The sequence below is a fragment of the Narcine bancroftii genome, chromosome 2, assembly GCF_036971445.1.
Source record: "Narcine bancroftii isolate sNarBan1 chromosome 2, sNarBan1.hap1, whole genome shotgun sequence".
Classification (NCBI taxonomy): domain Eukaryota; kingdom Metazoa; phylum Chordata; class Chondrichthyes; order Torpediniformes; family Narcinidae; genus Narcine; species Narcine bancroftii.
The window spans coordinates 174072354-174100142 of NC_091470.1; the positions used below are offsets into that span (position 1 = coordinate 174072354).

The 27789-nt window shown below is 43.5% G+C and overlaps 1 protein-coding gene across 5 annotated transcripts in view; it reads right to left on the reverse strand.

Annotated features, from left to right (window-relative positions):
* hspg2 (heparan sulfate proteoglycan 2) overlaps positions 1-27789 on the reverse strand; it is a 556383-nt gene that overhangs the window by 411802 nt on the left and 116792 nt on the right. For all 5 annotated transcript variants that reach the window (XM_069919165.1, XM_069919159.1, XM_069919161.1 and 2 more), the window contains exons 2-3: positions 20912-21038; positions 20619-20696 (exon numbers count right to left, since the gene is read on the reverse strand). In XM_069919165.1, coding sequence (XP_069775266.1) covers positions 20619-20696; positions 20912-21038 — 205 coding nt within the window. The remainder of the gene's footprint in view (positions 1-20618; positions 20697-20911; positions 21039-27789) is intronic.

A 27789-nucleotide genomic window follows, 5' to 3' on the forward strand; every position in this document is an offset into this window, starting at 1 on the left:
GTGGGAACCCCAGACAGGGCAGGAGATAGCTGACAGGTTGATGGAGGGGCGAGTCGGAGAAAGGAATCGCACTGTAGTTCCAATGCAACATTACGCAGTCAACGTGTGGAGAGATTCTGAGGATGTCGCAACTTCAGCCGGGATTCAAGTGATCATAACTATATAACCATTTACGGAGCGGAAACAGGCCATGTTGGCCTTTTGAGTCCACACCGGTTCACTGATTTTGTGCGCCCTCTTCAGACATTGGTCCCGGTAGATCTTCAGGCTCGATATGATGTTTCAAAGTTCCAAGTGTCAGAATCTGTTTTGACTAAAGGTAAGTTGGGGTCTACCTATATCAATGTGGCTGCTTTTCCTTCTCTGAAGGAAATCTTCCATCCCAACAGTGCATCGAGATAGCTTCCTACTGTCACCGAGGGAGAGACAGAGGAACATTTCAATTTTCAATGCAACTCCATGAACCCCATCGTGCCGAGGTCTATCTAAGTCTTTTCAATGTTCCCATTGTACCAAATGACTACCATCTCTGGTCATGCATTCTAGGCACCCCTTATTCCCTGGGCAAGAAAACTTACCAGAGGTCTCCCCAAACCTTTCTCCCTTCACCTTATATAGATGTTCTCTGGTATCTGTGAATGATCTTTTAGCCCTGCTGCATATTCACAATCAGTGTTTCACACCACATTCAAAAGGGAATTTCTCCACCAGTACTGCACTCCCTCCCTCCTATGCAGGAGTTGCCCGGATTCTGTGCTCAAGTACTTGAACTCTCCACCTTCTCATCTAGACTGAGGGCCAACAGGGAGATCTACAAAAGTACGTGAAACAGACCTCACCTCAGCTCGCAGGAGGCAGCGTGAAAAGTCAACATGTAAATCGGAAGGATAGTAGAACAAGGGAGGCCACGACATTGGCTCAAGTTCACAAGCCAGAATCTATTTTTCCCCCCTGTACAGTGTCATGGCAACCATAATAATCTGTGCGTAGAGAGTACAGATCTCAGTTACAGGACACAGGGTCACCCAGGAGACTGCATTGGGAGCAACACACTATCTGCTGTAGGATCTTCAACGGGACAGATTGGTCTAAGACCAGCAGAACAATCTCCACATTCCTGGCAATGTCACCCTCATCCATGAATTCTCCACCATGAAAGACGTCCATTTAGAATTTGGGCAAGTCTCAAAGTGCTCGCAAACAATGTAATGACTCGGGGACACTTGATTGGAGTGACGCAGAGCAGTGGAGCTCGAGTTCAGGGCAGTCTGAGGGAAGACTCACATCCCTGTGGGTGTCAAGTTATGCAGCCCCACTAACAGTATGCTATTTATCTTTAGGTTATTCTACAAAAGCATCAAATGAGCAATTGTTTGAGGAAAATTTATGGCTTGCAAATCATACATTTAAATCTTCAACATGGGCGTGCATGTTCATTTCAAATTCATTTGACAGAAACCAAACACTAAAATATTCATTCAATAAAGACTCCGATCAAGACCTCAAACTGTCTGTCATCACAAGTTTGCATGCCCATGGTCAAATATTGTGTAATGAACAGAGAATCACAGATAATGCAAGTGCTGGAATCTGAAGCAAACAAAGAATTGCTGGATGAACTCAGCAGGTCAGGCAGCATCTGTGGGTAGAAGTTGTCAGTCAATATTTTGGGTTGATAAACACAGAATGTTGACTGACCACAGATGCCACCTGATGTACTGGGGCCCCTCCAGTAGATAGTAGGAAACATTTCCCCACAGCAGAGGGGGCTAAAACCAAAGGGTGCAGTATTAGGTTGAGGGGTAACAGGTTCAGAGGGGACGAGACAGAACTGGCTCGACGCTGCACGAGACCATGAGCAACTTTATCAAATTGAAAGACACCATCGATTGTGAACCAGAACCCTCCTGTTCACAAACCCCTGCCGCCCAATTACACCCAATTAACCTACAACCTCCATAGGTTTTGAAAGGGTGGGAGGAAACAGGAGTGCTCGGGTGAAATCTACGCAGACACTGGGTGGGGGGGGGGGGGAAATGTGCAAACTCCTCATAGACAGCACCGCATTCGAACCTGGATCGCTGGCGCTTTAACACCAATCATGTAGAACATAGAGCTTTACAGCACAGTACAAGCCCGTTGGTCCTCCACAGTGTTGTGCGGACCTCTGTACACCTACCATAAAAACTAAACCCACCCTACAACATAACCTGCTATTTTATTTTCCATGCACCCGTCTCAGAGTCTGTTAAATGCCCCATTGTTCCAGCCTCCACCATCACCCTGGCAAGGCACTCCACATACCCATAACATTCTGCGTAAAAAAAACCTACCCCTGATGTCTCCCCTAAAATTCCCCCCCCCCCTTCACTTTCTACAGATGTTCTCTAGTGTTTGCTACTCCCACCCTGGGAAAAAGGTACTGAGTATCCACCATATCTCTTCTTCTTTTCTTTGGCTTGGCTTCGTGGATGAAGATTTATAGAGGGATAATGTCCACGTCAGCTGCAGGCTCGTTTGTGGCTGACAAGTCCGATGTGGGACAGGCAGACACGGATGCAGCGGTTGCAAGGGAAAATTGGTTGGTTGGGGTTGGGTGTTGGGTTTTCCCTCCTTTGTCTTTTGACAGTGAGGTGGGCTCTGCGGTCTTCTTCAAAGGAGGTTGCTGCCTGCCGAACTGTGAGGCGCCAAGATGCACGGTTCGAGGCGATATCAACCCACTGGCGGTGGTCAATGTGGCAGGCACCAAGAGCTTTCTTTAGGGAGTCCTTGTACCTCTTCTTTGGTGCACCTCTGTCTTGGTGGCCAGTGGAGAGCTCGCAATATACCTCTTAGAACCTTGTAGACCTCTATTAACTCATCTCTCATCCTCCTTCACTCCATCTCTATTAACCTTGCCTCGTTAGACATATTTTCCAATCCAGGCAATGTTCTAGTAAATCTCCCCTGCACCCTCTCCATAGCTTCCACGTCCTTCCTGTCATGAGGTGACTAGAACTGAACAATATTCTAAGAGTGGTCTCATCAGAGATATGTAGAGCTGCAACATCACTTTACAACTTCTGAACTCAATACTCTAATTAATGAAGGCCAGCAAGCCATTGGCCTTCTAAACTACCCTATCAACCTGAGCGGCAACCTTGAGAGATCTGTGAATTTGGACCCCAAGGTCAGGTCATTGAGTAGATTTAAGGCAGGGGTAAATACGTTCTTGATCAGGAAGGGAATCTAGGGTCTTCCACACTGTTCAGTAACCGACCATTAACCTGTTACTCAGCCTTCAGGTTTGACCTACCAAAATGCAACACCTAACACTTATGTCAAAGGTAAGTGTCCAGCTGCCTCCTCCACATACTGTTGTGCAGTTAGCACAACACTAATACAGTGCCAGTGACCCGAGTCCAAATCCGGCACAGTCTGTAGGAAGTCTGAACGTCCTCCCCATGTCTGGGGGCTCGGATTTCCTCCCACCATTCAAAACATATGGGGTTTAGGTCAATTTAGATGTAATTGGTTGGGTTTCAATGGTCGGAATCAGTTTCTACTGTGTTGTAAATAAAATTTAAACATTTAATGTGGACCACGCCAATGTGGTGAAGCATAGCCACACACCACGACATGATCTTCTGGGAGCAAGATGAAGAAATTAAACCCATGGCAGTCGGGACTGAAGGAGGTCTGATCACTCTCAAAGATATACACTAGGGAGGGTGGAGAGTTTCACCAGGATGTTGCCTGCTGTGGAGCGTTTCAGTGATGAGATAATGGGACTGCTGGAACTGCCCACTGTGGTATGGATGCTGCTTCCCCACTGAATGGTTCACACTGCCTAACGTCCTGCTACTTACAGCCATTGTTCTCAAGATAAGAGATTGTTTCCCGAGCCTGGCATGTGCTGGTCCAAGGAGGGAAATGCATTCCCCACGTTGTTGCATGTTTAGTAACAAATGTTGGTTAAAACACAACTTTCTTTTTTTTTTAAATTTTTTATTTTTCACACCATAAATCACGTTAGCCATGATATACACTTTTTCTTTTTCACACATATACAGTGACTTTTTCTCCCCCCCCTCCCTCCTCCCAAGCCACCCCCCCCACCCCCCCCCTCTCATCCCTTTTAGGTATACAATCTAGGTTGCATTAAGCCAGTCAGACAATGTTGTCATTCAACAAAAATACACCAGAAATTCTACTGAGTCCATTCTTTTCTTCTCCTTCCATCAACTTAGGTAATATTTGTTCCCGGTAGGTTTTCGCTATTGTATTTAATGTAAGGCTCCCATACTTGTTCGAATATTTCAATATTATTTCTTAAACTATATGTTATTTTTTCTAATGGAATACATTTATTCATTTCTATATACCATTGTTGTATTTTCAAATTATCTTCCAATTTCCAGGTTGACATAATACATTTTTTTGCTACGGCTAGGGCTATCTTAACAAATCTTTTTTGTGCATCTTCCAAGTCAATTCCAAATCCTTTATTTTTTATGTTACTTAGGAGAAAGATCTCTGGATTCTTTGGTATATTGTTTTCTGTTATTTTATTTAATATCTGATTGAGATCATCCCAAAATTTTTCTACTCTCTCACATGTCCAGATTGCATGAATTGTTGTTCCCCTTTCTTTTTTACATCGAAAACATCTATCAGATACTGTTGGGTCCCATTTATTTAACTTTTGCGGTGTAATGTATAGTCTGTGTAACCAATTATATTGTATCATACGCAGCCTCGTATTTATTGTATTTCTCATCGTTTCAGAACATAATTTCTCCCATGTTTCCTTTTTTATCTTTATATTTAAATCTTGTTCCCATTTTTGTTTAGTTTTACCATTTGTTTCCTCATTCTCCTTTTCTTGCAGTTTAATATACATATTTGTTATAAATCTTTTGATTAACATTGTATCTGTAATCACATATTCAAGGTTACTTCCCTCTGGTAAACTAAAATTGCTTCCTAATTTATCTTTCAAGTAGGATCTCAGTTGGTAATATGCCAGCGCTGTATCTCCAGTTATATTGTACTTATGTCTCATTTGTTCAAAGGATAAGAATCTACTTCCTGAAAAACAATTTTCTATTCTTTTAATCCCTTTTTTTTCCCATTTTCTAAAGGAAAGGTTGTCTATTGTAAAAGGGAGTAGCTTATTTTGCGTCAATATTAGTTTTGGTAATTGATAATTTGTTTTATTTCTTTCTACATGAATCTTCTTCCATATATTGAGGAGATGGTGTAATACTGGAGAAGTTCTATGTTGTACCAATTTTTCGTCCCATTTATATAATATGTGTTCAGGTATCTTTTCCCCTATTTTATCTAATTCTAATTTCGTCCAGTCTGGTTTTTCCCTTGTTTGATAAAAATCTGATAGGTACCTTAATTGTGCGGCTCTATAATAATTTTTGAAGTTTGGCAATTGTAAGCCTCCTTGTTTATACCATTCTGTTAATTTATCTAGTGCTATCCTCGGTTTCCCCCCTCTCCATAAAAATTTCCTTATTATTTTCTTTAACTCTTTGAAGAATTTTTCTGTCAGTTGTATTGGCAATGCCTGAAATAAGTATAGTATCCTTGGAAAAATGTTCATTTTAATACAGTTTATCCTTCCTATCAGTGTTAGTGGTAGCTCTTTCCAATGCTCTAAATCGTCCTGTAATTTTTTCATTAGTGGATTGTAATTGAGTTTATATAATTGGCCTAGATTTTTGTTTATTTGTAATAGGTATCTTATTGCCTGCATTTGCCATCTGAATGGGGATTCCTTCTTAAATTTTGAGAAATCCGCATTATTCATAGGCATTGCTTCACTTTTATTTACGTTTATCTTGTATCCCGATACTTCTCCATATTCCTTCAATTTCTTATATAGTTCTTTTATTGATAGTTCAAATCTGTTAAGTACACTATCACATCATCCGCAAATAGACTGATTTTATATTCCCTGTCTTTTATTTTTATTCCTTTTATATTATTATCTATTCTTATCGCTTCTGCTAGTGGTTCTATAGCTAGCGCAAACAATAATGGTGATAGTGGGCATCCCTGCCGCGTTGACCTGCTTAAGTTAAATTGCTTTGATACATGTCCATTTACTGTCACTTTCGCTAACGGTCCCTTATATAATGCTTTAATCCAATAAATATACTTCTCCGGTAAACTGAATTTTTGCAATACTTTGAACAAATAATTCCATTCTACTCTGTCGAAGGCCTTCTCTGTGTCTAAAGCAACTGCTACTGCAGGTGCTTTATTTCCTTCTACTGCATGAATTAAGTTAATAAATTTACAAATATTGTCTGTTGTGCGTCTTTTTTTGATAAATCCAGTTTGGTCTAAATTTACCATTTTCGGTACCTGTTCTGCTAATCTGTTTGCTAATAGTTTAGCTATTATCTTATAATCTGTGTTTAGCAAAGATATTGGTCTATATGACGCTGGTGAGAGTGGATCTTTCCCTTGTTTTAGTATCACTGTAATTATTGCTGTTTTACATGAATCTGGTAAGTTTTGTGTCTCATCAATCTGGTTGATTACATCCAGGAGGGGCGGTATTAATAGGTCTTTAAATGTTTTGTAGAATTCTATTGGGAGTCCATCCTCTCCTGGTGTCTTATTATTTTGTAATTTTTTTATTATCTCTTGTATTTCTATTGTTCCAAATGGTTCTGTTAATTTATTTTGTTCCTCTATTTGTAGTTTTGGTAGTTCAATTTTAGTCAAAAATTCATCGATTTTCCCTTCTTTCCCTTCGTTTTCAGTTCGGTATAATTGTTCATAGAATTCTCTGAAGTTTTCCTTAATTTCGTTTGGATTATATATAATTTGTTTGTCTTTTTCCCTTGTTGCCAATACCATTTTCTTAGTTTGCTCTGTCTTAAGCTGCCATGCTAAGATTTTGTGTGTTTTTTCACCTAGTTCATAATATTTCTGTTTTGTCTTCATTATATTCTTCTCCACCTTATATGTTTGTAATGTTTCATATTTTATTTTTTTATCCGCCAATTCTCTTCTTTTGGTTGTATCTTCCTTTATTGCTAATTTTTTTTCTATGTTTACTATTTCCCTTTCCAACTGCTCTGTTTCCTGATTATAGTCCTTCTTCATCTTGGTTACATAACTTATTATTTGCCCTCTAATGAATGCTTTCATTGCGTCCCATAGTATAAACTTATCTTCCACTGATTCCGTATTTACTTCAAAATACATTTTTAATTGTTTTTCAATAAATTCTCTAAAATCCTGTCTTTTAAGTAGCATGGGGTTTAATCTCCATCTATACATTCTTGGAGGGATGTCCTCTAGCTTTACTGTCAGTATTAAGGGTGATAGCATTCTCGCTTTATATTCTGTTTTTCTTACTCTATCCTGCATACTAGCTGATAACAAAAATAGGTCTATTCTTGAGTATGTTTTATGTCTAGTCGAGTAGTATGAGTATTCCTTTTCTTTTGGGTTTTGATTCCTCCATATGTCCACAAGTTTCATTTCTTGCATTGATTTAATTATAAATTTGGTTACTTTGTTCTTCCTGTTATTTTTTTTCCCCGTTTTATCCATATTTGGATCCAAATTCAGATTGAAATCCCCTCCTATTAGTATGTTCCCTTGCGTATTAGCTACCTTCAAAAAGATATCTTGCATAAACTTTTGATCTTCTTCGTTAGGTGAATATATATTAAGTAGATTCCAAAGCTCCGAATATATCTGACATTTTATCATAACATATCTCCCTGCTGGATCTATTATTTCCTCTTCTATTTTAAATGGCACATTTTTGCTAATTAATATAGCCACTCCTCTTGCTTTTGAATTATACGATGCTGCTGTTACATGTCCTACCCAATCTCTCTTTAATTTCTTGTGCTCCAATTCAGTTAAGTGTGTTTCTTGGACAAATGCTATATCTATTTTTTCCTTTTTCAGTAAATTTAGTAGTTTCTTCCTTTTAATTTGGTTATGTATTCCATTAATATTTAAAGTCATATAGTTCAGCGTAGCCATTTTATATTTTGTTTATCTTCTCTTTCCGTTTTTCCATCATTACCTTTCCTCCTTTTCCATTTCTGTTTTCTTATTTTCAACTCTTTACAAGACAACATTCCTACAACATCCAACATTTTCCTTATTCTCCTATTTCTATCTTCTTTATCCCCAATCTCCCCTTCCCCTCCTGAGTTGTCCTTTATCCCTTGTCGGACAACCACATCTCCCCTCTCCATTTGGATTTGCGAATCCACTCGCAAGCGTCAACTGATTTTGCAGTGACCGCTCTTTTCCCCCACCCAGCCCCCCCCAGAAAAGATTTCACTTTTCATATGTCACAAAGGTCACTCTTTTAATTCCCTCCTTATTCTCTCTATTCCATTACCTTCCCTTATTAATTCTTGTCTATACTATCTATATTTTCCTCTAATTACAGATACTTTCACGTATGCACATTGTCTCTATTCACTCTTATACCTCTTTACCCGCATACATATCAATCGTGGTCATTTTTACCCTCATTACCCGTCTTCATCCCTCAATCTATTTTTGTCTTTACCCACATACATATCAATCGTGATCATTTTTACTCTCATTACCTGTCTTCATCCCTCAGTCTATTTTTGTAATTGTTCTGCAAATTTTCGTGCTTCTTCTGGATCCGAGAACAGTCTGTTTTGTTGTCCTGGAATAAATATTTTCAATACCGCAGGATGCTTCAGTATAAATTTATACCCTTTCTTCCATAAAATCGCCTTTGCTGTATTGAACTCTTTTCTCTTCTTTAGGAGTTCAAAACTTATATCTGGATAAATGAAGATTTTTTGCCTTTTATACTCCAGTGGTTTGTTGCCCTCTCTTACTTTTTCCATTGTCTTCTCCAGTACCTTTTCTCTTGTAGTATATCTTAGGAATTTTACTACAATAGATCTTGGTTTTTGTTGTGGTTGTGGTTTAGAGGCCAATGCTCTATGTGCCCTTTCTATTTCCATTTCTTGCTGTAGTTCTGGACATCCTAGGGTCTTAGGGATCCATTCTTTTATAAACTCCCTCATATTCTTGCCTTCTTCATCTTCCTTAAGGCCCACTATCTTTATGTTATTTCTTCTGTTATAATTTTCCATTATATCTATTTTTTGAGCTAGTAGTTCTTGTGTCTCTTTAGCTTTTTTATTAGATTCCTCCAATTTCTTTTTTAAGTCTTCTACCTCCATTTCTGCTGCTACTGCCCGTTCTTCCATCTTGTCCATTTTTTTCCCCATTTCTGTTAAGGTCATATCTATTTTATTCATTTTCTCTTCTGTGTTGTTTATTCTTCTTCTTAAATCATTGAATTCCTGTGTTTGCCTTTCTTTAAATGACTCCATGTATCCTCTAACAAGAGCAAGTATATCCTTTACCTTGCCTTTCCCTTCATCTATTTCACTGTATTCTTCCTCTTCTTCTTCCTCTGGGTTGGCCATCTGTTGTTTCTTTGTTGCCCTTTCCTTCTCTTCTTTCTTGTTTCTATTGTCTTCTGTGGTCTCTTCTTGCTGCAGGTGTTCTGCAGCTGTCGTTGCCGGCTGTGGAGATCGACTCCCCAGCTGGTCCCCCCTCCCGTCGGTGTGTTTTTTTTCATGCGCGGTTGCGCACTTTTACTCGGCTCTGTGAGCCATTGTTGTAGTTCTTTTTCTACCGACCTGAGGTAGCGGGCTCCTCTCTCCACAGCGGGCCTCTTCGGACAGGTAAGGCCTTCACCTTTTTCCTCCGTTGACTTCTCTTCCTCTCTTCTTACCGTTGATTTTGATTTTTCTTCTTTTGTCTCCATCTTCTTTCCACCTTTATACTCACTTTTCTTTAACTTTTATTTCTGTGCCTTTGTATTTTCTCTTGTTTTTCCCGACTTTTCTGGAGAGGGCTGGAGTTCTCCGTCCGGCCACTACTCCATCACGTGGCTCCTCCAAAACACAACTTTCAAAGAGAGTATTCACTAATTGATACTGCCCAATATGTAAGAAGCATTGTGAGTAGTTTTCGGCTCCATATCTAAGGAAGGATGTGCTGGTCCAGATGAGGTTTACACAGATGATCCCCGGAGTGAAAGGGTTTTCCTAAGGGGAGCTTTTAAAAGATCTGAGTTTGTACTCACTGGAGTTTAGAAGAATGAAGTGGGGGATGGGCTTCATTGAAACCTATCACACACTGAGATGCCTGGTTAACGTGGGGATGGAGAGGATGTTTCCAGTGGTGGGTGAGTCTAGAACCAGAGGGAACAGCCTCAGAATACAAAAACGTACCTTTAGCACAGAGATGAGGAAGAATTTGTGGAATTATTTGCCATGAACAGCTGTGGAGGCCAGGTCATTGAGTAGATTTAAGGCAGGGGTAAATACGTTCTTGATCAGGAAGGGAATCTAGGGTTACGGGGTGAAGGCAGGAGAATGGGCTTGAAAAGGATAGTACATTGGCCATGATGGAATGGCTGAGTGAACCCGATGGGCCAAATGGCCTAAAGCCGCTCCTATATCTTACAGTCTGTTTTTCTTGGTGGGAGGAAGCTGAGGGGGGATCTGACCAAGGTAGACAGAATTAGGAGGGGCATGCGCGGGGTAGATAGTAGGAAACATTTCCCCACAGCAGAGGGGGCTAAAACCAAAGGGTGCAGTATTAGGTTGAGGGGTAACAGGTTCAGAGGGGACGAGACAGAACTGGCTCGACGCTGCACGAGACCATGAGCAACTTTATCAAATTGAAAGACACCATCGATTGTGAAGTTAACTGCAGTCTCTCCTCTGTAATACAGGTAGTCGAACCCTGGAAGACGTTCAGCACTGCACGTGTTTCAGATACTGTAGGCAAAGCTCGCCTCATCAAAATAATCTTTTACATGCTGAAGACATGCTGTAAAGATCAGCCAAGGACAACCTGAGTTGGCCAACGAGCAGGCAGCCACTACCTGCAAGACACAATTTACTGCCAACCAATTAAAACCTTTCTCCCTGACACCCATCCCACAGCTGAACAGAGGACCAACTTGCATTTACATGTACCTTTCACAGCCTAAGCACTCCCCAGCTAAGATGGCCCATTGCAGGAAACCTTGTGGCAAACTGCTGGGAATGGGTGGTATGCTTCGATTCATCATTCCAGGGACATCTTGATTCTGGGATGGGTTGAGGGGAAACAGTGCAGTGCCAAGATTGAAGCATGTGATGAAATGCATTTTGAATCATCTCACCAAAGCAGCGTCAGAGGAAGTTAATGTGGGCGCTTCACATCTGGTCCAAAGGCAAGGATGATTTTCTGGGTTAACACAAATTCCAAAATTTCTCGAGATTAATTTTCTTCTAACAAACGATCTGAGTGTACAGATCCTGCAGGATATGAAGGTTTTATTGCAATAACAAATAACTGCTAGCAATTCTGCTACACAAAACTGCCAATAAATCTGCAAGACTTGTACAGAAAAGATTCCCAATTCTTTCAGAGGTTCAAAGTTCCTTTTGTTGTCATGTAATAACACAAAAATCTCATGTCATGATATACTTCAACTTTTGCCGGCCAACAGGCAAACCAAGAGTCGGCGTGAGCATTGCCAGGTCCCCTATCAGTAAGAGAAAGGGAAGCAAAATACATCCCCTCAGAGTCACAGAGTCATCTCCAGTGCTCCTGCAGCCACTCGACACTGGCAGTGGCTTAATTTTGAAGAGAAACACAAAGACACCAGCTGCTGGAATCCTGAGCTGCTGGAGGGACTCAATAGGTCAGGCAGCCTCCACGGGGGGGGGGGGGGGGGAAATGTTATGGAGTCTCTACCCAACTGATCTCCCTCCACAACTCTGCACAGTGTCCTACTTGTACTATATATGAGATGCCTGCTGGCCTGCTTGCAAAACAACAACTATCACTGCATTTTCAATATGTGATAATAAACTCGAGCAAACTTGAACTTGAATTAATATAACATGAATATAACTTTGGCCCAATTCAGTTCTGCACTCGCCCATAAGAGAAACGATCTCTCTGCATCCAATCCATCAAGACCATTCGGATACCTGTCAGCCGCATTTCCTCAAGCCAAGAAGGGGATAGTTGGTTCACTTTTCCCATTGTGTTTCTGGGATTATTAATGTTCTCTGGATCATTTTTTTATAAAATAGTGACCAAAAATGTGCATGGTACACAAAGTGAAACACAGAAGTCTGCAAAAACTGTGATTGTAGTACAAACATGCTGGAAGAACCCAACTAGTCCTGCTGCGTCCAGAGGAGGTAGAGATATTCCTGACATTTTGGGCCTGAGCACTTCTTCAAGGTAAAAGGAAAATGCAGGCAGTCATCAGAATTAAACATCAGGGAGAGGAAGTGGGAGGAATGGGAGAGGGAGGAGTCCAGACCAACAAAAGGTGTCAATTGGATAGAAGAAATGATTTTGGCTCTGTGAAAGGAGACAGAGGGAAAAGGGAGGAGAGGGAGAGAGACAGAACTAGAGAAAAGGAGGCAGGAGGAAGTAGATGGAAGAATGGGGAAGAGGGGTGATGTTTTAGCCATCCGGTTGGAGGGTGCACAGGCAGAAGATGAGGTGTTGTTCCTCCATTTTGCAGGTGGTCTCAGTCTGGCAGTGCACGAGCCATGGACAAACATGCCAGCAAGGGAATGGGTCAGGGAAATGAAATAGGTGGCCACTGGGAGATCCATCTCATTGCGGCGGACAGAGCCGAGGTGCTCAATTAAGTGATCTCCCAGTCTGCGTCCTGTCTTCCTGATGTAGAGGAGACCACAACAGGAGCTGACCCCCTGCAGATTCACAAGTGAAGTGTTATATCACTTGGAAGAAATGTTTGGGGCCCCAAATGGTGGTGAAGGAGGAGGTGGAGCATCTCAGTACATGATGTACGACCCTGACCAAAAAAAACAGTGCAAGTTGAGCGCAACTTCTTCAATTTTCAATTCTGTTCCTCAAGAAGTAAATCTTGGTGATTGCTTTACTCTGGTCATGTCCTTGTCAGCCTACAGGATGACTTTCAGTGATTGGTATAAACTTCTTTGAGTCCTGTGCTTATGCACCAACAGGACTTGTAACTCCAGAATAATCAATGATCTTTCTCCCAAAGCACACCACATTATAGTGGCATTTCCATGATCCCACCACCTGACGCATTTTCCTTCTCCTCCCCGTCCTTGTCCATTCATCCCTTCCTAATAATTGCCCCCTCGGTACCTACCTCCATAACCACGAGAAGTGCTATTATACTTGTGCCAACACTTCCTCCCTCCCACACCTCCATTCAGAGCCCCAGACTGTCCTTGCAAATGAAGCAACACATCACTTGTGAATCTACGGAGGTCATCTATTGTATCCAGTGGTCCTTCTCAACATTAGAGAGACTGAACACAAACTGGAAGATTGCTTTGCTGAGTGCCTGCACTCTGTCCACTGCAATCTCGGAGATCTCCAAATGGCCAACCAATTCAATTTCAGTCCCACGCTGACATGTCTGTCCATAGTCTTATGTGCTGCCAAACCGAGGCCACCCTTAAATTGGAGGGGCAACCTCTAATATTCCATCTGGGCACTCTTCAACCAGTTAGCATTGACATCGACTTCTCCAGTTCCATTGAACCTCCTCCAAGAGTCTCTCTTTCCTTATCCCTCTGTCCCCTTTCCTCTCTGCTCAGTGAGCTATCACCTTCTCCCCATCACTTCTCAGTTTTTTTTCCCCCGACCCATAACCAAACCTTGGCTCTAGGCATGTGCTCCTCTCCCCTGCCCCTCACCCCCACCAATCTATTCAGGCGCCAACCTGCCTTTTGTTCAAATCCTGATGAAGGGCACAGGCCTGAAACATTGGTTCTGTATCTTTGACACATGAAGAAAGCTGTGTGACCTGCTGAGTTTCTCCAGAATTTTTGCATGATCTGCAATCACAGCACTTTTTTTTTGTTTAACTCCACATTAGAGTTACCGGTGTTATTTTTGCCAGTAGTTTCCCAATCCGACAGGTATATTAATGCTGTGATTTGCTGCAGACCTCTTCAGCCACAGGCTACAGCATGGAAACATGGCCTGAAAGACTGGCATTCAAGGAAGTAAGTTGAAATTGAATTCTTTGGAGAGTTTCTTCCAGCTTCCTAACCAGAGTTACTTTAAGAACATTAAGCATTTCAATGTGGTTTGCATTAGGGCAACAGCGCACAATGTAGCCCAGTGACTGGAACAGTCACAAAAGCCATAAAACCCAGAGCTTCAACAAAATCCTGCAGAACAAGTCACACAGGCCTGATCTCCTTAAACATCATATTCCCCCAGAGAAGCCAAGGTTATTTGTTTTACTGAACTCATTTAGTGCCTTTAAATATCCCAGTGGTGAGCAAAGTTGTAAGAAGCATGTGTTCTCGCACTTTCACAGAAGTACATTCACATAAAAAGTGAGGCTCAGCCAAAGTGTTGGTGGAAGCACAGAACCACAGCACAGAAAGCAGGCCTTACAGCCCTTCTAGTCTGCACAGAACTGTTATTCTGTCCAGCCCCCCCACCCTCCAGCAAACAGTACATATCCCTCCATACCCCTCCCATCCATGAACCTGTCCAATCTTTTTCTCAAATGTTAAAACTGAGCCCTCACTCACCACCTCAGATGGCAGCTCATTCCACATTCCCACCACCTCTGTATGAAGAAGTTCTCCCTAAACTTCTCCCCCTTTACTACTCCGGTTTGTATCTCACCTACCCTCGGTGGGAAAAGCTTGCTTGCATTTACTCAATTTATACCCCTCATAATTTTCAACACTCCAGGGGATTGTTTCTCAACCAGGGTTCCCTGGAACCTTAGGGTTCTGCAAGAGGTCGCTAGGGGTTCCATGGGAAATGGTGATAAATAGGCTGATGCATTTTTTTGTAATTTTTGTTTAATTTTATATTTGTAATTTTACTATACACAGATGGCATATTGTTGGAAAATCCTTGGTTATTATAATAAAGGCTTCAACCTCTTATATTATTTAAAATGTAAACCTCGGTGTGGTCTCATAAACGAGCAGTATTTTGCATTGCCAATAAATTTGACAAAAAAGGTACAATTTTTTCCTTAAACAAGTTATCCGAAAAAAATATACATTGTTTACCACGTGAACTAGGATAAAAATATAAAAGAGATAGATATTAATAATGGTATATAATAATTTTTATGCAGGGGTTCCCCGAGACATGAAAACTATTTCAAGGGTTCCACAAGGGTAAAAAGGTTGAGAAGAACTGCACCAGGGAATAAAGTCCTAACCTAGAACATACAACACTACAGCACCGTACAGGCCCTGTAACCCTCATTTTTTCCCTTCCCTGTAACCCTCTACTTTTCTTCCATCCATGTGCCTAAGAATTTCTTAAATGGCCTTAATGTTTCAGCGTCCACCACCATCCCTGGCAAGGCATTCCAGGCACCCACACCGCTCTGCGTAAACTTACTCCTGATGTCTCCCCTAAACACTCCTCCCTTCACTTTGTACACATGTCCTCTCATCCTTCTACTCTCCAAAGAGAAAAATTTCAGCTCTGGTTTCATAAGACTTATTTTCCAATCCGGACAATATCCTGATAAATCTCTCTGCACCCTCTCCATAGCTTTCACATAGGAATATAATGAGGTGACTTGAACTGAACCCAATACTCTAAGTGTGGTCTCACCAGAAATTTGTAGAATTACAACATGACCTCTCTACTCTTGAACTCAATCCCCCTATTAATGAATCCCAGCATCCCATAAACCTTCTTAACAATTCTATCAACCTGTGTGGTGACCTTGAGAAATGCACAGATTTGTATTTCATCCTGTTCATTCATCCTTTCTTTGGCTTGGCTTCGCGGACGAAGATTTATGGAGGGGTAATGTCCACGTCAGCTCCAGGCTCGTTTGTGGCTGACAAGTCCGATGCGGGACAGGCAGGCACGGTTGCAGCGGTTGCAAGGGAAGATTGGTGGGTTGGGGTTGGGTGTTGGGTTTTTCCTCCTTTGTCTTTTGTCAGTGAGGTGGACTCTGCTGTCTTCTTCAAAGGAGGTTGCTGCCCGCCGAACTGTGAGGCGCCAAGATGCACGGTTTGAGGCGATATCAGCCCACTGGCGATGGTCAATGTGGCAGGCACCAAGAGCTTTCTTTAAGCAGTCCTTGTACCTCTTCTTTGGTGCACCTCTGTCTCAGTGGCCAGTGGAGAGCTCGTCATGGAACACGATCTTGGGAAGGCGATGGTCCTCCATTCTGGAGACGTGACCTACCCAGCGCAGTTGGATCTTCAGCAGCGTGGATTCGATGCTGTCGGTCTCTGCCATCTCGAGTACTTCGACGTTAGGGATGAAAGCGCTCCAATGGATGTTGAGGATGGAGCGGAGACAACGCTGGTGGAAGCGTTCTAGGAGCCGTAGGTGGTGCCGGTAGAGGACCCATGATTCGGAGCCGAACTGGAGTGTGGGTATGACAACGGCTCTGTATACGCTCATCTTTGTGAGGTTTTTCAGTTGGTTGTTTTTCCAGACTCTTTTGTGTAGTCTTCCAAAGGCGCTATTTGCCTTGGCGAGTCTGTTGTCTATCTCCTTAAATAACTGACCATTTACCCTGTACAACCTCCTGGTTTGTCCTTCCAAAATACATACTTATCCGGACTGAACTTCACCTGCCACTTTTCTGCCAAACTCTATATCCTCTGATAACCTTCAACAACCTTCAGCTCCATCCACAACTCCTCTCACCTTTGACCCATCCTTAGCATCTTCATCCAGGTCATTTATAAAAATCACAATTAGCAGAGGTCCCAGAACAGATCCTTGCGGCACTCCACTCACACAGCGCCACCTCATGGAGGATCTGCTGCAGCTGGTCACACCTGGAGTTCTGCGTGCAATTCTGGTCTCCTTCCTTGAGGAAGGATGTTACTGGTTTTGGAGGCGGTCAAGAGGAGATTCACCAGGTTGATTCCAGAGATGAAGGGGTTAGCCTATGAGGAGAGATTGAGTTGGACTGTACTTGCTGGAATGAGAAACATATGAAAGACATGGAAAGGTAGGTATGTTGTTTCCATTGGTGGGGGAGTCCAGAATTAGGGGACATGGCCTCTAGATTCAGGTTTAGTAGATGGAGATGAGGAGGAGTTGCTTTTCTCAGAGGTGGTAAATCTGAAGCAGTGAAGGTGACCTCAGTAAATATATTTAAGACAAGGTTGCATCACCAACATCGAAGTACTCGAGCTGGCAGAGTCCGCAAGCATTGAATCCATGCTACTGAAGACCCAAACGTGCTGGGTGGGTCACGTCTCCAGAATGGAGGACCATCGCCTTCCCAAGATCGTGTTCCATGTCGAGCTCTCCACTGGCCACCGAGACAGAGGTGCACCAAAGAAGAGGTACAAGGACTGCTTAAAGAAATCTCTTGGTGCCTGCCACATTGACCACCGCCAGTGGGCTGATATCGCCTCCAACCGTGCATCTTGGCGCCTCACAGTTCGGCGGGCAGCAACCTCCTTTGAAGAAGACCGCAGAGCCCACCTCACTGACAAAAGACAAAGGAGGAAAAACCCAACACCCAACCCCAACCAACCAATTTTCCCTTGCAACCGTTGCAACCGTGCCTGCCTGTCCCGCATCGGACTTGTCAGTCACCAACGAGCCTGCAGCAGACATGGACATACCCCTCCATAAATCTTCTTCCGCGAAGCCAAGCCAAAGAAGAAAGGATAGATTTTTACATAGTAGGGGAATTAAGGGATATGGGGTAAAGGCAGGTCGGCGGAGATGAGCCTATCATCAGATCAGCCCTGATCTCATTGAATGGCGGAGCAGGCTCGACAGGCCAAATGGCCGACTCCTGCTCCTATTTCTTATGTTCTCAGGCATCGAGGGTTAATTACAATCACCAGCCTGTATGAAAACATTTCACAAGACAGCTCTTGCTGCAACTACGTTGAAGCAGAACTCCAATTCGTTGAGGACAGATCCATTAAGGTTTCACACCTTGAACAGATGCTCTTTGAGACTTTTTTCAGATGGTTTTGTGAATTGAAGAGCTTGATCCAGAAAAGGGTATTTCAACTTGCAAGGGTAGCACTGACTATTTGAAGGCTCATGTCCAAACATACTCATCGATTCCTACATAGTACATTGAGATTTTTGGCGCTTGGATATCCTGAGTATATTAAACCACAAGAAAAATAAGTTTGTCTGCTCTTACAGTCTATCTTCGTATAATGAAATGATTCTCTATTTTGGGAGGACTGTAAGCAATATTTGGTGATAGAGTTTTATTACTGTCGCTGCTAACCTGTGATCTTCTATGTCACAGACTCAAAATACTTGTCAGGAAAGGTTGAAAGCAAAGTCTCGATATTATGGTTACTAACACAGCCATGTTAGTGGATAAATCTTGATCTTCCCTGTGCAAACCTTCCATTTTCGGTGTAGCTCTGACACCAGCTGTTCAAATACATCAGCTGAGGTAGAAATAACTGCATCATTTCGCCAAGTCTAAACTTGGACAACACAGACACACAGTGCAATGTTTATCACAAAAATTGTTTAAAATTATTCCGAGACACGCAGCCCTGACAAATCTCCATTTCGGAAGAGTCCCTCAGCTCGTCCTGCTCCTGTGTGATCGACTGATCGATTTCCAGAGGTGAACAGTGCATCCTGCGCCTCCAGCAGGCTCATGCCACGCCTGGCCCACAGGAATTTTTGCTGGCATGTCAATCTCCCGATCACCTCGCGTCTTTTGACTCCCTCAGTAGAGTAGCTAACATGGTAATGAGCTCATCCCATCCATTTTCACCCTCCTCCTCCCCTCCCAAAGATTCACAAGTGTCAGACCATGCACCACCGGATTCAAGGAGAGTTTCTTTCCCACTGTAATCAGTTTCCTGAAGGACCCCCCTCCTCCCCCCACCACCACCACAAGTAAAATAATGTTGTCTTTCCTGTGCTCCAACTGATCTTTTTTCTGTTGCTCTTTACTGGGTTTTAATTATTGTGCTATGTTTGGGTTAACAAGCTAAATTTCTCTCTAAATAAACTTTCTCGCTGTACCTCAGTGTACATGACAAAAGACACGTGTGAGCTGCTTGCTGGGACCTTTCTCCTACACTGCGTCATTTTCCAACGTTTCCACTGGGATTTAGATGGCCACACTCCAAGGCTGCTTTCAGAAGGAGGAGGAAGATGATCTGAAGAGTAAGATCCCAAAGATTGCTTGGAAGAGGAATTTCAGAGAATTGGATCAAGGTTTTCCCATCAAAGCAGCAGTGAGGAAAAAGGCCAGGAGAGAGTCAGGCTGAATGGCCCAAGGTCTCAGACGAAATGAAGCAACAAATACCAGCTCACCCCCTACCAAGAGCTCCTTCTGAAGAGGACTCAACTGCGATACAGCCAAGAAATGGTCAAATTAAAATAACAGCCAGTTTACCCACAACCAGGCCACCAGCAAGGGGGGTGTGGCATGTCAATCCACCGAAGTGCCCTTGTTTGGGGATGAATGCTCGCTGAAGAAAACAAGGAAGGACTAGCGACTTCAGGAAGGTGTAGGAGGCTGAGGAAGGCAAGGTTGACAACATTTTACTGAGAGCATCCTGCCTTGGCTGCATCATTGTGTGGAAAAGGAGCTGCAAAGCATCAGTCAATACAGAGAATCACCAGGGAAGAAGAAGATCATTGGGGGAGGGGGGTCTCCCTTTCCTCTACTGACAACATTGTCTGCAGCATTGCTTAAATTGGGCTCAAAGTATCTGAGCAAAACTCAAAATTCTGCAGGCATCAAGAAAACACAATGCGAGAGTAACTCAGCAAGTCAAACAGTGCACTTGATAGAGCAAAGATTGAATTCCATAGACCTTCTGCAGTCTGTAAGGGATTATTTAAGGTGGGATGTGAGTGGAAAGAAAAGGGTTGAGAACCTCGGCTGTAGACTGTCGACTGTGGAGCCTTGCATGCAAACCCTTGAGCGCAGCTGCAACAGTGAATATTTCCAAAGGTATGTGGAATATAAAGCAATGCAGGAAGAAAGAAGACTGTGGGACGGCCAGTTTGTGGAGATCAAGAGACCTCGCAAATTACTAGTCATCTCCATGGAGGATTTCATCTGTGGAAGATTGAGCTTCATGCAAAATCTGAAGGCGTTTTCACAGGGACTGACAGAGCAGCAGCTTGACATCACACGTGCTTATTATATACGCAGAGAAACGGAGAGCGTGCAGAGTTTAATAGGCATCAACAATCTCAGCGTGACCTTCAAAAGACACAAATCACCTCTAAAGTTCAAGTTGTTACTGTTGTCTGGGCCCTCGGTTGTGAGAAAGGAGGCGCTCTACATTCCTCCCCTACAGAACAGTACAGATGCTGGTGGATGCGGGTGTTGATCTCAAGGAGCAAGCTCAGCTTTGGCTGCCACTGAGGATATTGCCAAAACTGATTCTAATCACACAACTTCAGAAAGCAGATCTCCACTGACTACATACTGGAACTGTGTACCTGACATCAGCACACGATGACACCCACAATTAGTTTACATGGAATGCAACGTAAACAGGACTAGACTGTTCTCCCGTCATGAGTACAGTGTGCGGTTTGCAGAGTTTCTAACAGAGGGGTTCCAGACCATCCCACGCAATTCTTACCAGTTTTCTGAATGCCACTGTCTGGAAATTGAATTGTGAAGTCCACTGTGCTGCCGTCTTCTAAATCAGCGCTCCCCTCTGCAGAACACAACAAAACAGTGACATTAATTCCACTTTGAGGCCTCTGCCCTCAGCTTTGGGTGGAATGGCCACCTCAGATAAGTCCAGCCCACCTTATGCACCTTCTGTTATTTTATTGTCCAATGATTGACAATAATTTAAGATTATTCCGAGAATTTCTGCCCTGCACCCAGCCCATTTACACAGTCATTCCTGTTCCAATGCACACTTACCAGCAGACACGCCAAAGTCCTCATCATCGGATTCTTCCAGGAACCTCTTATGCCTCAGGTGAGTCAGGTCCAACTCCGAATCCACTGGGATAGAGACTTCATCCAAAACCTTTGATGCATTTACAGTCTGCAGGCGAAAGGGAAGAAAGGGCCATTTTTAGACTGACACCATGCCCATCACACATTGAGTGCACAGAAGTCAAGCGAAACATGTAATCGAAGCTCTCTCCAACAGGAAGTCATGTTATTTACAGGCTCTTTTACATTCTGCCATTTAACGCAATGATTACAATGCCCCAGTTTTACAGTCAATAACTTGGTTTGAATGCCTGGGCTACCAATTCTTAGTAATACATTAAAATCCCTGTTATCCCGGCAACCTCAGCAACTGGCAAAAATAACCCACTGAAACTAAATTAGGTAAAAAACTCGGAAATTTAAAATTGGCGCACCTTGCTGTTAGTCGGCCAATAACGCAATGCGCAACCTCAAGCAACCAGAAAATTCACTTCTACAGCATCTATCAATCCCCTTGGATGTCAGATACCAGGGATTTTTACTGTATTTGCAACAACGCAACTCCACGCAGAACAAAGGAAGCCAGAAGGGACATTACAAGGTGGTGAAAGGACAGCTAATGATTCAATGAGGAGCAGGTCAATAAACAGGGTCCCAGAGTGAGAGGCGGTATAGGTGAACCTTTCCACTCATTCCATGGTAAAATCCCCACTGAAAAGGCTTGGACAGGCTCTTGATATAAAATGATGGCACTAACATGGGTCAAATGGGCAGAATGGCCTATTTCCGTGTCGCATTGTTTGGATTCTCTGATTCTCCCAGATGGTGAACAATGGACCAGCTTCAACACTCAGTTGTGGCACTTTGGTCACAAGCGACAGACAAACACTGCTGCACACACATCACTCGACACCCAGCCACTCTGTGCCCACAGTTCCCTTGCACCCATACTGCTCTGCACCATCAACTGTCCCTCTGCACTGCCCACAGTCTCTCGGCACCGCCCACAGTCTCTCGGCAGCACCCACCGTCCCTCTGCACCACTCACAATCTCTCTACACCACCCACTGTTCCTCTGCACCACCCACAATCTCTCTACACCACCCATCGTCTCTGCACCACCCACAATCTCTCTACACCACCCACCGTTTCTCTCCACAACCCACTGTCTCTCTGCAGCACCCAGTTTCTCTGCAGCACCCAGTTTCTCTGCAGCACCCAGTCTCTCTGCACCACCCAGTCTCTCTGCACCACCCACAGTCTCTCTACACCACCCACAGTCCCTCTGCACCACCCACGGTCTCTCTGCAGCACTCTGAACCAACAGTTTCTCTGCAGCACTCTGAACCCAACAGTTTCTCTGCAGCACCCACAGTCTCTCTGAACCCACAGTCAGGGTGGCCTTCTGGAGAGTGAAGTTGTGAACTTGCAAAGAATGACCAATCAAGACCGACCGAGTCCCAGGTTGAGTCCTGACATCCTGGGCAGACCAACGTCACGACAGAGGTGAACAGAACACAAGAACAGGCCTACTACCCGGTGGCTCGTGAATCAACCAGCGTCATGCACTAAGATGCAAGTCATGGCTGACCTCAGTCCTGCATCCCTTTAATTTGTCCACCATCCGAATAGGCCCTGGTCCTGGAACAGCTGGACACCAAAGACACCTGTCAGACAATAGCACCACCAACTGTCCATTGATGATAGCACTATCTTCCATACCACCCTCCCCAACAAACTCTATCCCCACACTGCTGGATCCAGACCTCAGTGCCCCCCACAACAGGACCCTTAGAAATTGGGGAACATCTCCTTCACAATCACTTAACACCAGCATTCTTCAACTACACTCTCTCTGTACCCACGAATGCAGAGCCAAACAATGTCCAACTCCATTTTTAAGTCATCTGATGACACCTCCTAATCAAGCAATGACAAGACAAGAGTAGAGGAAAGATGTCATCTGGCCTTAACATCTCTCACGTCGGTAGAACTAAGGAATAAGCCCTCTCCCCTGTCCACATTAATGGTGCTAAAGTGATCGCTTCAAGTTTCTGGGAGCAAACATTTCCAGAGATCTGACCTGGGCCAACTACATAGATGAGACGACTAAGTTCATCAACGCTTCTAATTCCTCTCATTCACCATGTCCTCCTTGTCCCTGAATAACTTCCTACAGATGCTCCACTGCACGCATCATAGCTGGATGCATCACAGGGTGGGGCGGGAGCTTCTCTGCGACAGAAGGTGGATAACACAGCTGAGAACATCACCCAAACCTTCCCTCCCCCACCCCATGGATTCCACGGAGAGGCAGTCGACAAGCTGAAAGGACCCATCAAGGCCCGGACACTTCTTTTCCCGTTGAGAAGGCTCAAGAGAGTTAAATCGTACCCCAACAGTTTACAAGACATTTTCTTTCCCGCAGCCATCAGGCTTCTGAATGAAGCCCACAACAATGTTCCCATGCTCATACTATGTATGAATTGATCTTTTCAATGGAACCCTGTCCTCTGTAACGGTGGTCTTGTTCCCCTACTTTGTATGAATGTAAAGTGTAGCGGTTAGTGCAACGCTGTTACAATGCCAATGAGCAGGACCCAGGTATGAATCGTGCAGTGTCTGTAAAGAGTTTGTACTTTTTCACCGTGCCTGCATGGGTTTCCTCCCACCCTTCAAAATGTCAGTTGGGTGTAACTTGGCGGCACAGGTTCATGGGCCAAAATGGCCTGTCACCATGCTGTCGGTCTCCATGCACATTAAGAGTTGACCGGCTAGACGGCTCTGGGAAGAACCCCCTCTCAGCATACCGAAGCAACATATGATGCAGCAGAGATTAACCCAGGACGTGAGGAAAACCCTGGCCTACTTCCAGAAGCTGAAGCCACAGAACATCAATGCAAAGCAGGGACTTCCTCAATGTAAAATGGCATGGAAGCAAGCCTTACGTGCAGATAAACACAAAAAGACTCATGTTGTGTTTGTGCACCAGGCTGTCAGTGTCCTTGTGCTGAACACAGACCTCAGAGAATTAACGCTTCACAGGGATGAAGTATTCCACAGGTCAATTAGTTTTTTCTGCTGTGATGCCAGCCTCATTCTGCCAGAAGTTTGCCTGGGGAGGACCCACCCGAATCTATCAGTTCTAATAGTGTTTATAAAAATACACATCTTTCAAGTTCAAGCGTTGCAAACTGTTGAAATCCAGTTAATGAGGGCAGGCTCAAACTGCTTTCTTGTATTCATTAGGATATGAACGACGCCAGCATTTACTGCCTGTCCCTCATTGCCCTGAATGGAGGCAGTTAAATAATTCAGCAATGGTGGGTTGGGAGCCCCAGATGAACCAGCCTCAAATGGCATTCATAAACCAGCCAAGCTTTTCCAAATGTTCCGATAACCACCACTGAGACCAGCCTTCTGGTTTTTTTAATCCCAGAATTGTTTTTATTTGCTAGCTTGAATTCAAGTTCCCCAGATAATGTTTTGGACGGTGGAGGTGGAGGGGAGAATGGGAGTTCAGGGATCTGCCTGCTGGTCTGGTATCATGACCATCCCTGCAATCACCACCCTTCTCACATGCTACTGATTAGCCACATGCCCATCGGACAGTGTACGTATTCATCAAAATTCTTACTTACTGCAGTCAACTTGAGAAAAAAACTGGGTGCAGAGAGACTGGCCTGAAACTACTGATGTAATTTAATTGAAATAAAAATGATAATAGATAATATATATTCACTGTCCAGTACTTCACAACAAGATTAAACGGCTTGGGAATTGGAATTTGCAAGACCCTTCTTGGAGGATTTATGGGGCAAGATTCTTAAACTGGTGAATGTATCTTCAATATGTGCCCGACATTCATTAATCCAATTCAGAGTGATGCATCATGTTCACGTGTCCAAAGATAAATTGGCCTGTATCTTTTTTAATGTTAACCCTACCTGCTACATCAACACATATGTTTTGGTCTTGTGCATCCTTAGAAATCTATTGGAAAGACATGTTTAATATCTTTTCAACTGTATTTCAGGTGGAGTTACGACCCAATCCAATTACTGCTCTTTTTTGGGTTTATTGAACCAGACATCGGGAGTTTTTCAGAACCTGTATAATGGGGTTGTGGCCTTCTCTACATTGTTGGCTAAAAGCGCGATCTTATTCAAGTGGAAGTACTCTACACCTCCGACAGTGTTTCAATGGTTCTCTCTGTTGAAGTTTAGAAAAAATTAGGTTTCATGTATTTGACTTTTATGTCTTATTTTCATTTGATGTAAATGTCTTTAAATGTAATTAGATGTACTCACTCTTCCAGATGAGACAAAGTCTTACCTTTGTTTTTTGATTCACAGTTTGAATCAAAAGCTACAAAATTTATGTAACCCTCCTGATCAGCTGTCCAGATTTTTTTTTTGGTTAGTTTTCTTTTTTTTAAATAGAGTAGGGTAGGGTTTATATATATCATATTTTTGATGTCTTTTCTGTCTTGACCTGTAAAAGTTTATAAGTATATCACTTAGAGGTCAGAAATAAATCCGATCACATACTGGTCTACAAAGGTTACAAGCTGTCACTATGCTAATTGTGTCCCATTGAATACCAAAGAAGAGGTACAAGGACTGCCTAAAGAAATCTCTTGGTGCCTGCCACATTGACCACAGCCAGTGGGCTGATATCGCCTCCAACCGTGCATCTTGGCGCCTCACAGTTCGGCGGGCAGCAATCTCCTTTGAAGAAGACCGCAGAGCCCACCTCACTGACAAAAGACAAAGGAGGAAAAACCCAACACCCAACCCCAACCCACCAATTTTCCCTTGCAACCGCTGCAACCGTGTCTGCCTGTCCCGCATCGGACTTGTCAGCCACAAACGAGCCTGCAGCTGACGTGGACATTACCCCTCCATAAATCTTCATCAGCGAAGCCAAGCCAAAGAAGGAATACAACACAGTTACTGGAGAACTCTTCCATATATTAAACTGTGTCCTGTTGAAATGCCCCACAGACAGAACAAGAGATTGAACTAATTATCTTGAAAATCCACACAGATTGTCAGGTGGAGACAGCATCACACGAGGAATGTCAAGATACTTTTTGCCACAATGGACAAAGAGGAACAGTAATCATTCTTCTAATGGGACAAATTAACATCTTATAATTAACCTTGAAACCAAGCCAAATGAACAATGCAACCCAATGTAACTTACAAGTAACTTGTGAGACCCTATCAAAGGTTTTGAGACAAATTATCAGATTGATAAGGGATAATCTGAAACTAGTAGAAATTCTGTCTGAAATAAAACACCGTAGTTGAAGTCCAAAACACAATGCTGGAGAAACTCAGCAGGTCAACTAGTACACCTTATATAGCAAGATACATAACCAATATTTCAGGCTTGAGCCCTTCATCAAGGTATGGAAAATGTCCTAAACACAATGGTGGGGGGGTGGTGGGGGGGAGGTGGAGGAGGTGGAGGAGCACAGTCCCACAGACAGGAGGTAATAAATGGATGAGGGAGGAAGGGCACACCAGCAAACAGGGGAGTGGGGGAAGGCTCTGTGAATGGTGATAGAAGAGGTGGAGAGCTGGAGGAAAGAAGGGAAAGGGAAGGGAGGGAGATGGGAAAGTAGGCTAGCAGAAACTGGAGAAGTCAACGTACAGGAAAAAGAATCTCAGGGTTGTACTCATGTACTCTGACAACAACAACCATGTGGAAAACTGACAGTGGATGGGTTACATCCACCACCTTGCTCCACGGATTCTGAACATTCCTGGAATGCAGGCGGGAATTGCTTTGTCAGTCATATTAGGCCTTTTCCCATTGGCAACCCACTAAATTGGTGTGTGAACGGGCCTTTTTTAAATACTGGAGCAAGAAAATACGTTTCCTTGCATCCTTTCACATTACCAACCCAGTATCACAGAGATGAGCGTAGCTGAGTGACGTATTATGTGCGCGCAGGCAGTGAATGCTTTGTTCTATAAGATTACAAACACCCAACCTCAAGCCCTCACTGTTCAGGTGGGGTATGTGGGGGTTTGTGTAGGTGTGATAAACAGATTTGATGGGTCTCAAAAGCAAGGAATCTGAACGCAGTGGGAAAGTGGTAACGGGGTTAACATATACGAGGAGGGCAAAGTCACACTGACAGGGAAATATGCGCAAAAATGGTATCTTGCCACCCAACTGTTAGAACTGCTAAAAGTAACTGAGGATTTTGTTATTGCTCCATACCACAAATGTTCAATTTGATGAACAGCATGTGATCTGCTTGTAGTCAAGCTGACAAGTTCCTGTTGTTCTCATTCTGCACTCTTTCCATATGCTAGTTAACATTGTTCTCTGCTGTGTCTTTCCATTCCCAGCCAGTTTAGAAACCTCCCACACATGCAAGTACTTCTTCTCACATCATTAATAGGACCAGGCGTACCAACCGGGTCACCTGTTCACACTGGAGCCGATTCTAAACAGATCGGCTTTGATACTACCTCCCTAGGCAGTTAATTCCTGGGTGGATTTGGACACCCCCCTCCCCCACATACTGGGTTGGGAGCGTTCACACTGGCAGGTGAACCGATAAATTACCAGTTAATTCCCACCTTTAAGTGCCAGTGTGAAAGGGACTCATAGATTAACTTCCGTGGAGTACACCAGAGCAGGGCATCAATAAGAACCACTACCTTCAAGCCCAATCCACAGAGTGACTTCTTTCCCATCAGCTCAAACAGGAGCAGATCGAAAGGGCAAGGCTACAGTTGTCCACCTGGGCAATTAGCCAACAGGGGACTGCACCCAGAGCTGGCCCTATGCTCACCCCATTCAGGTCAAGACCATCACCCAACCTGAAGCTAACTGTG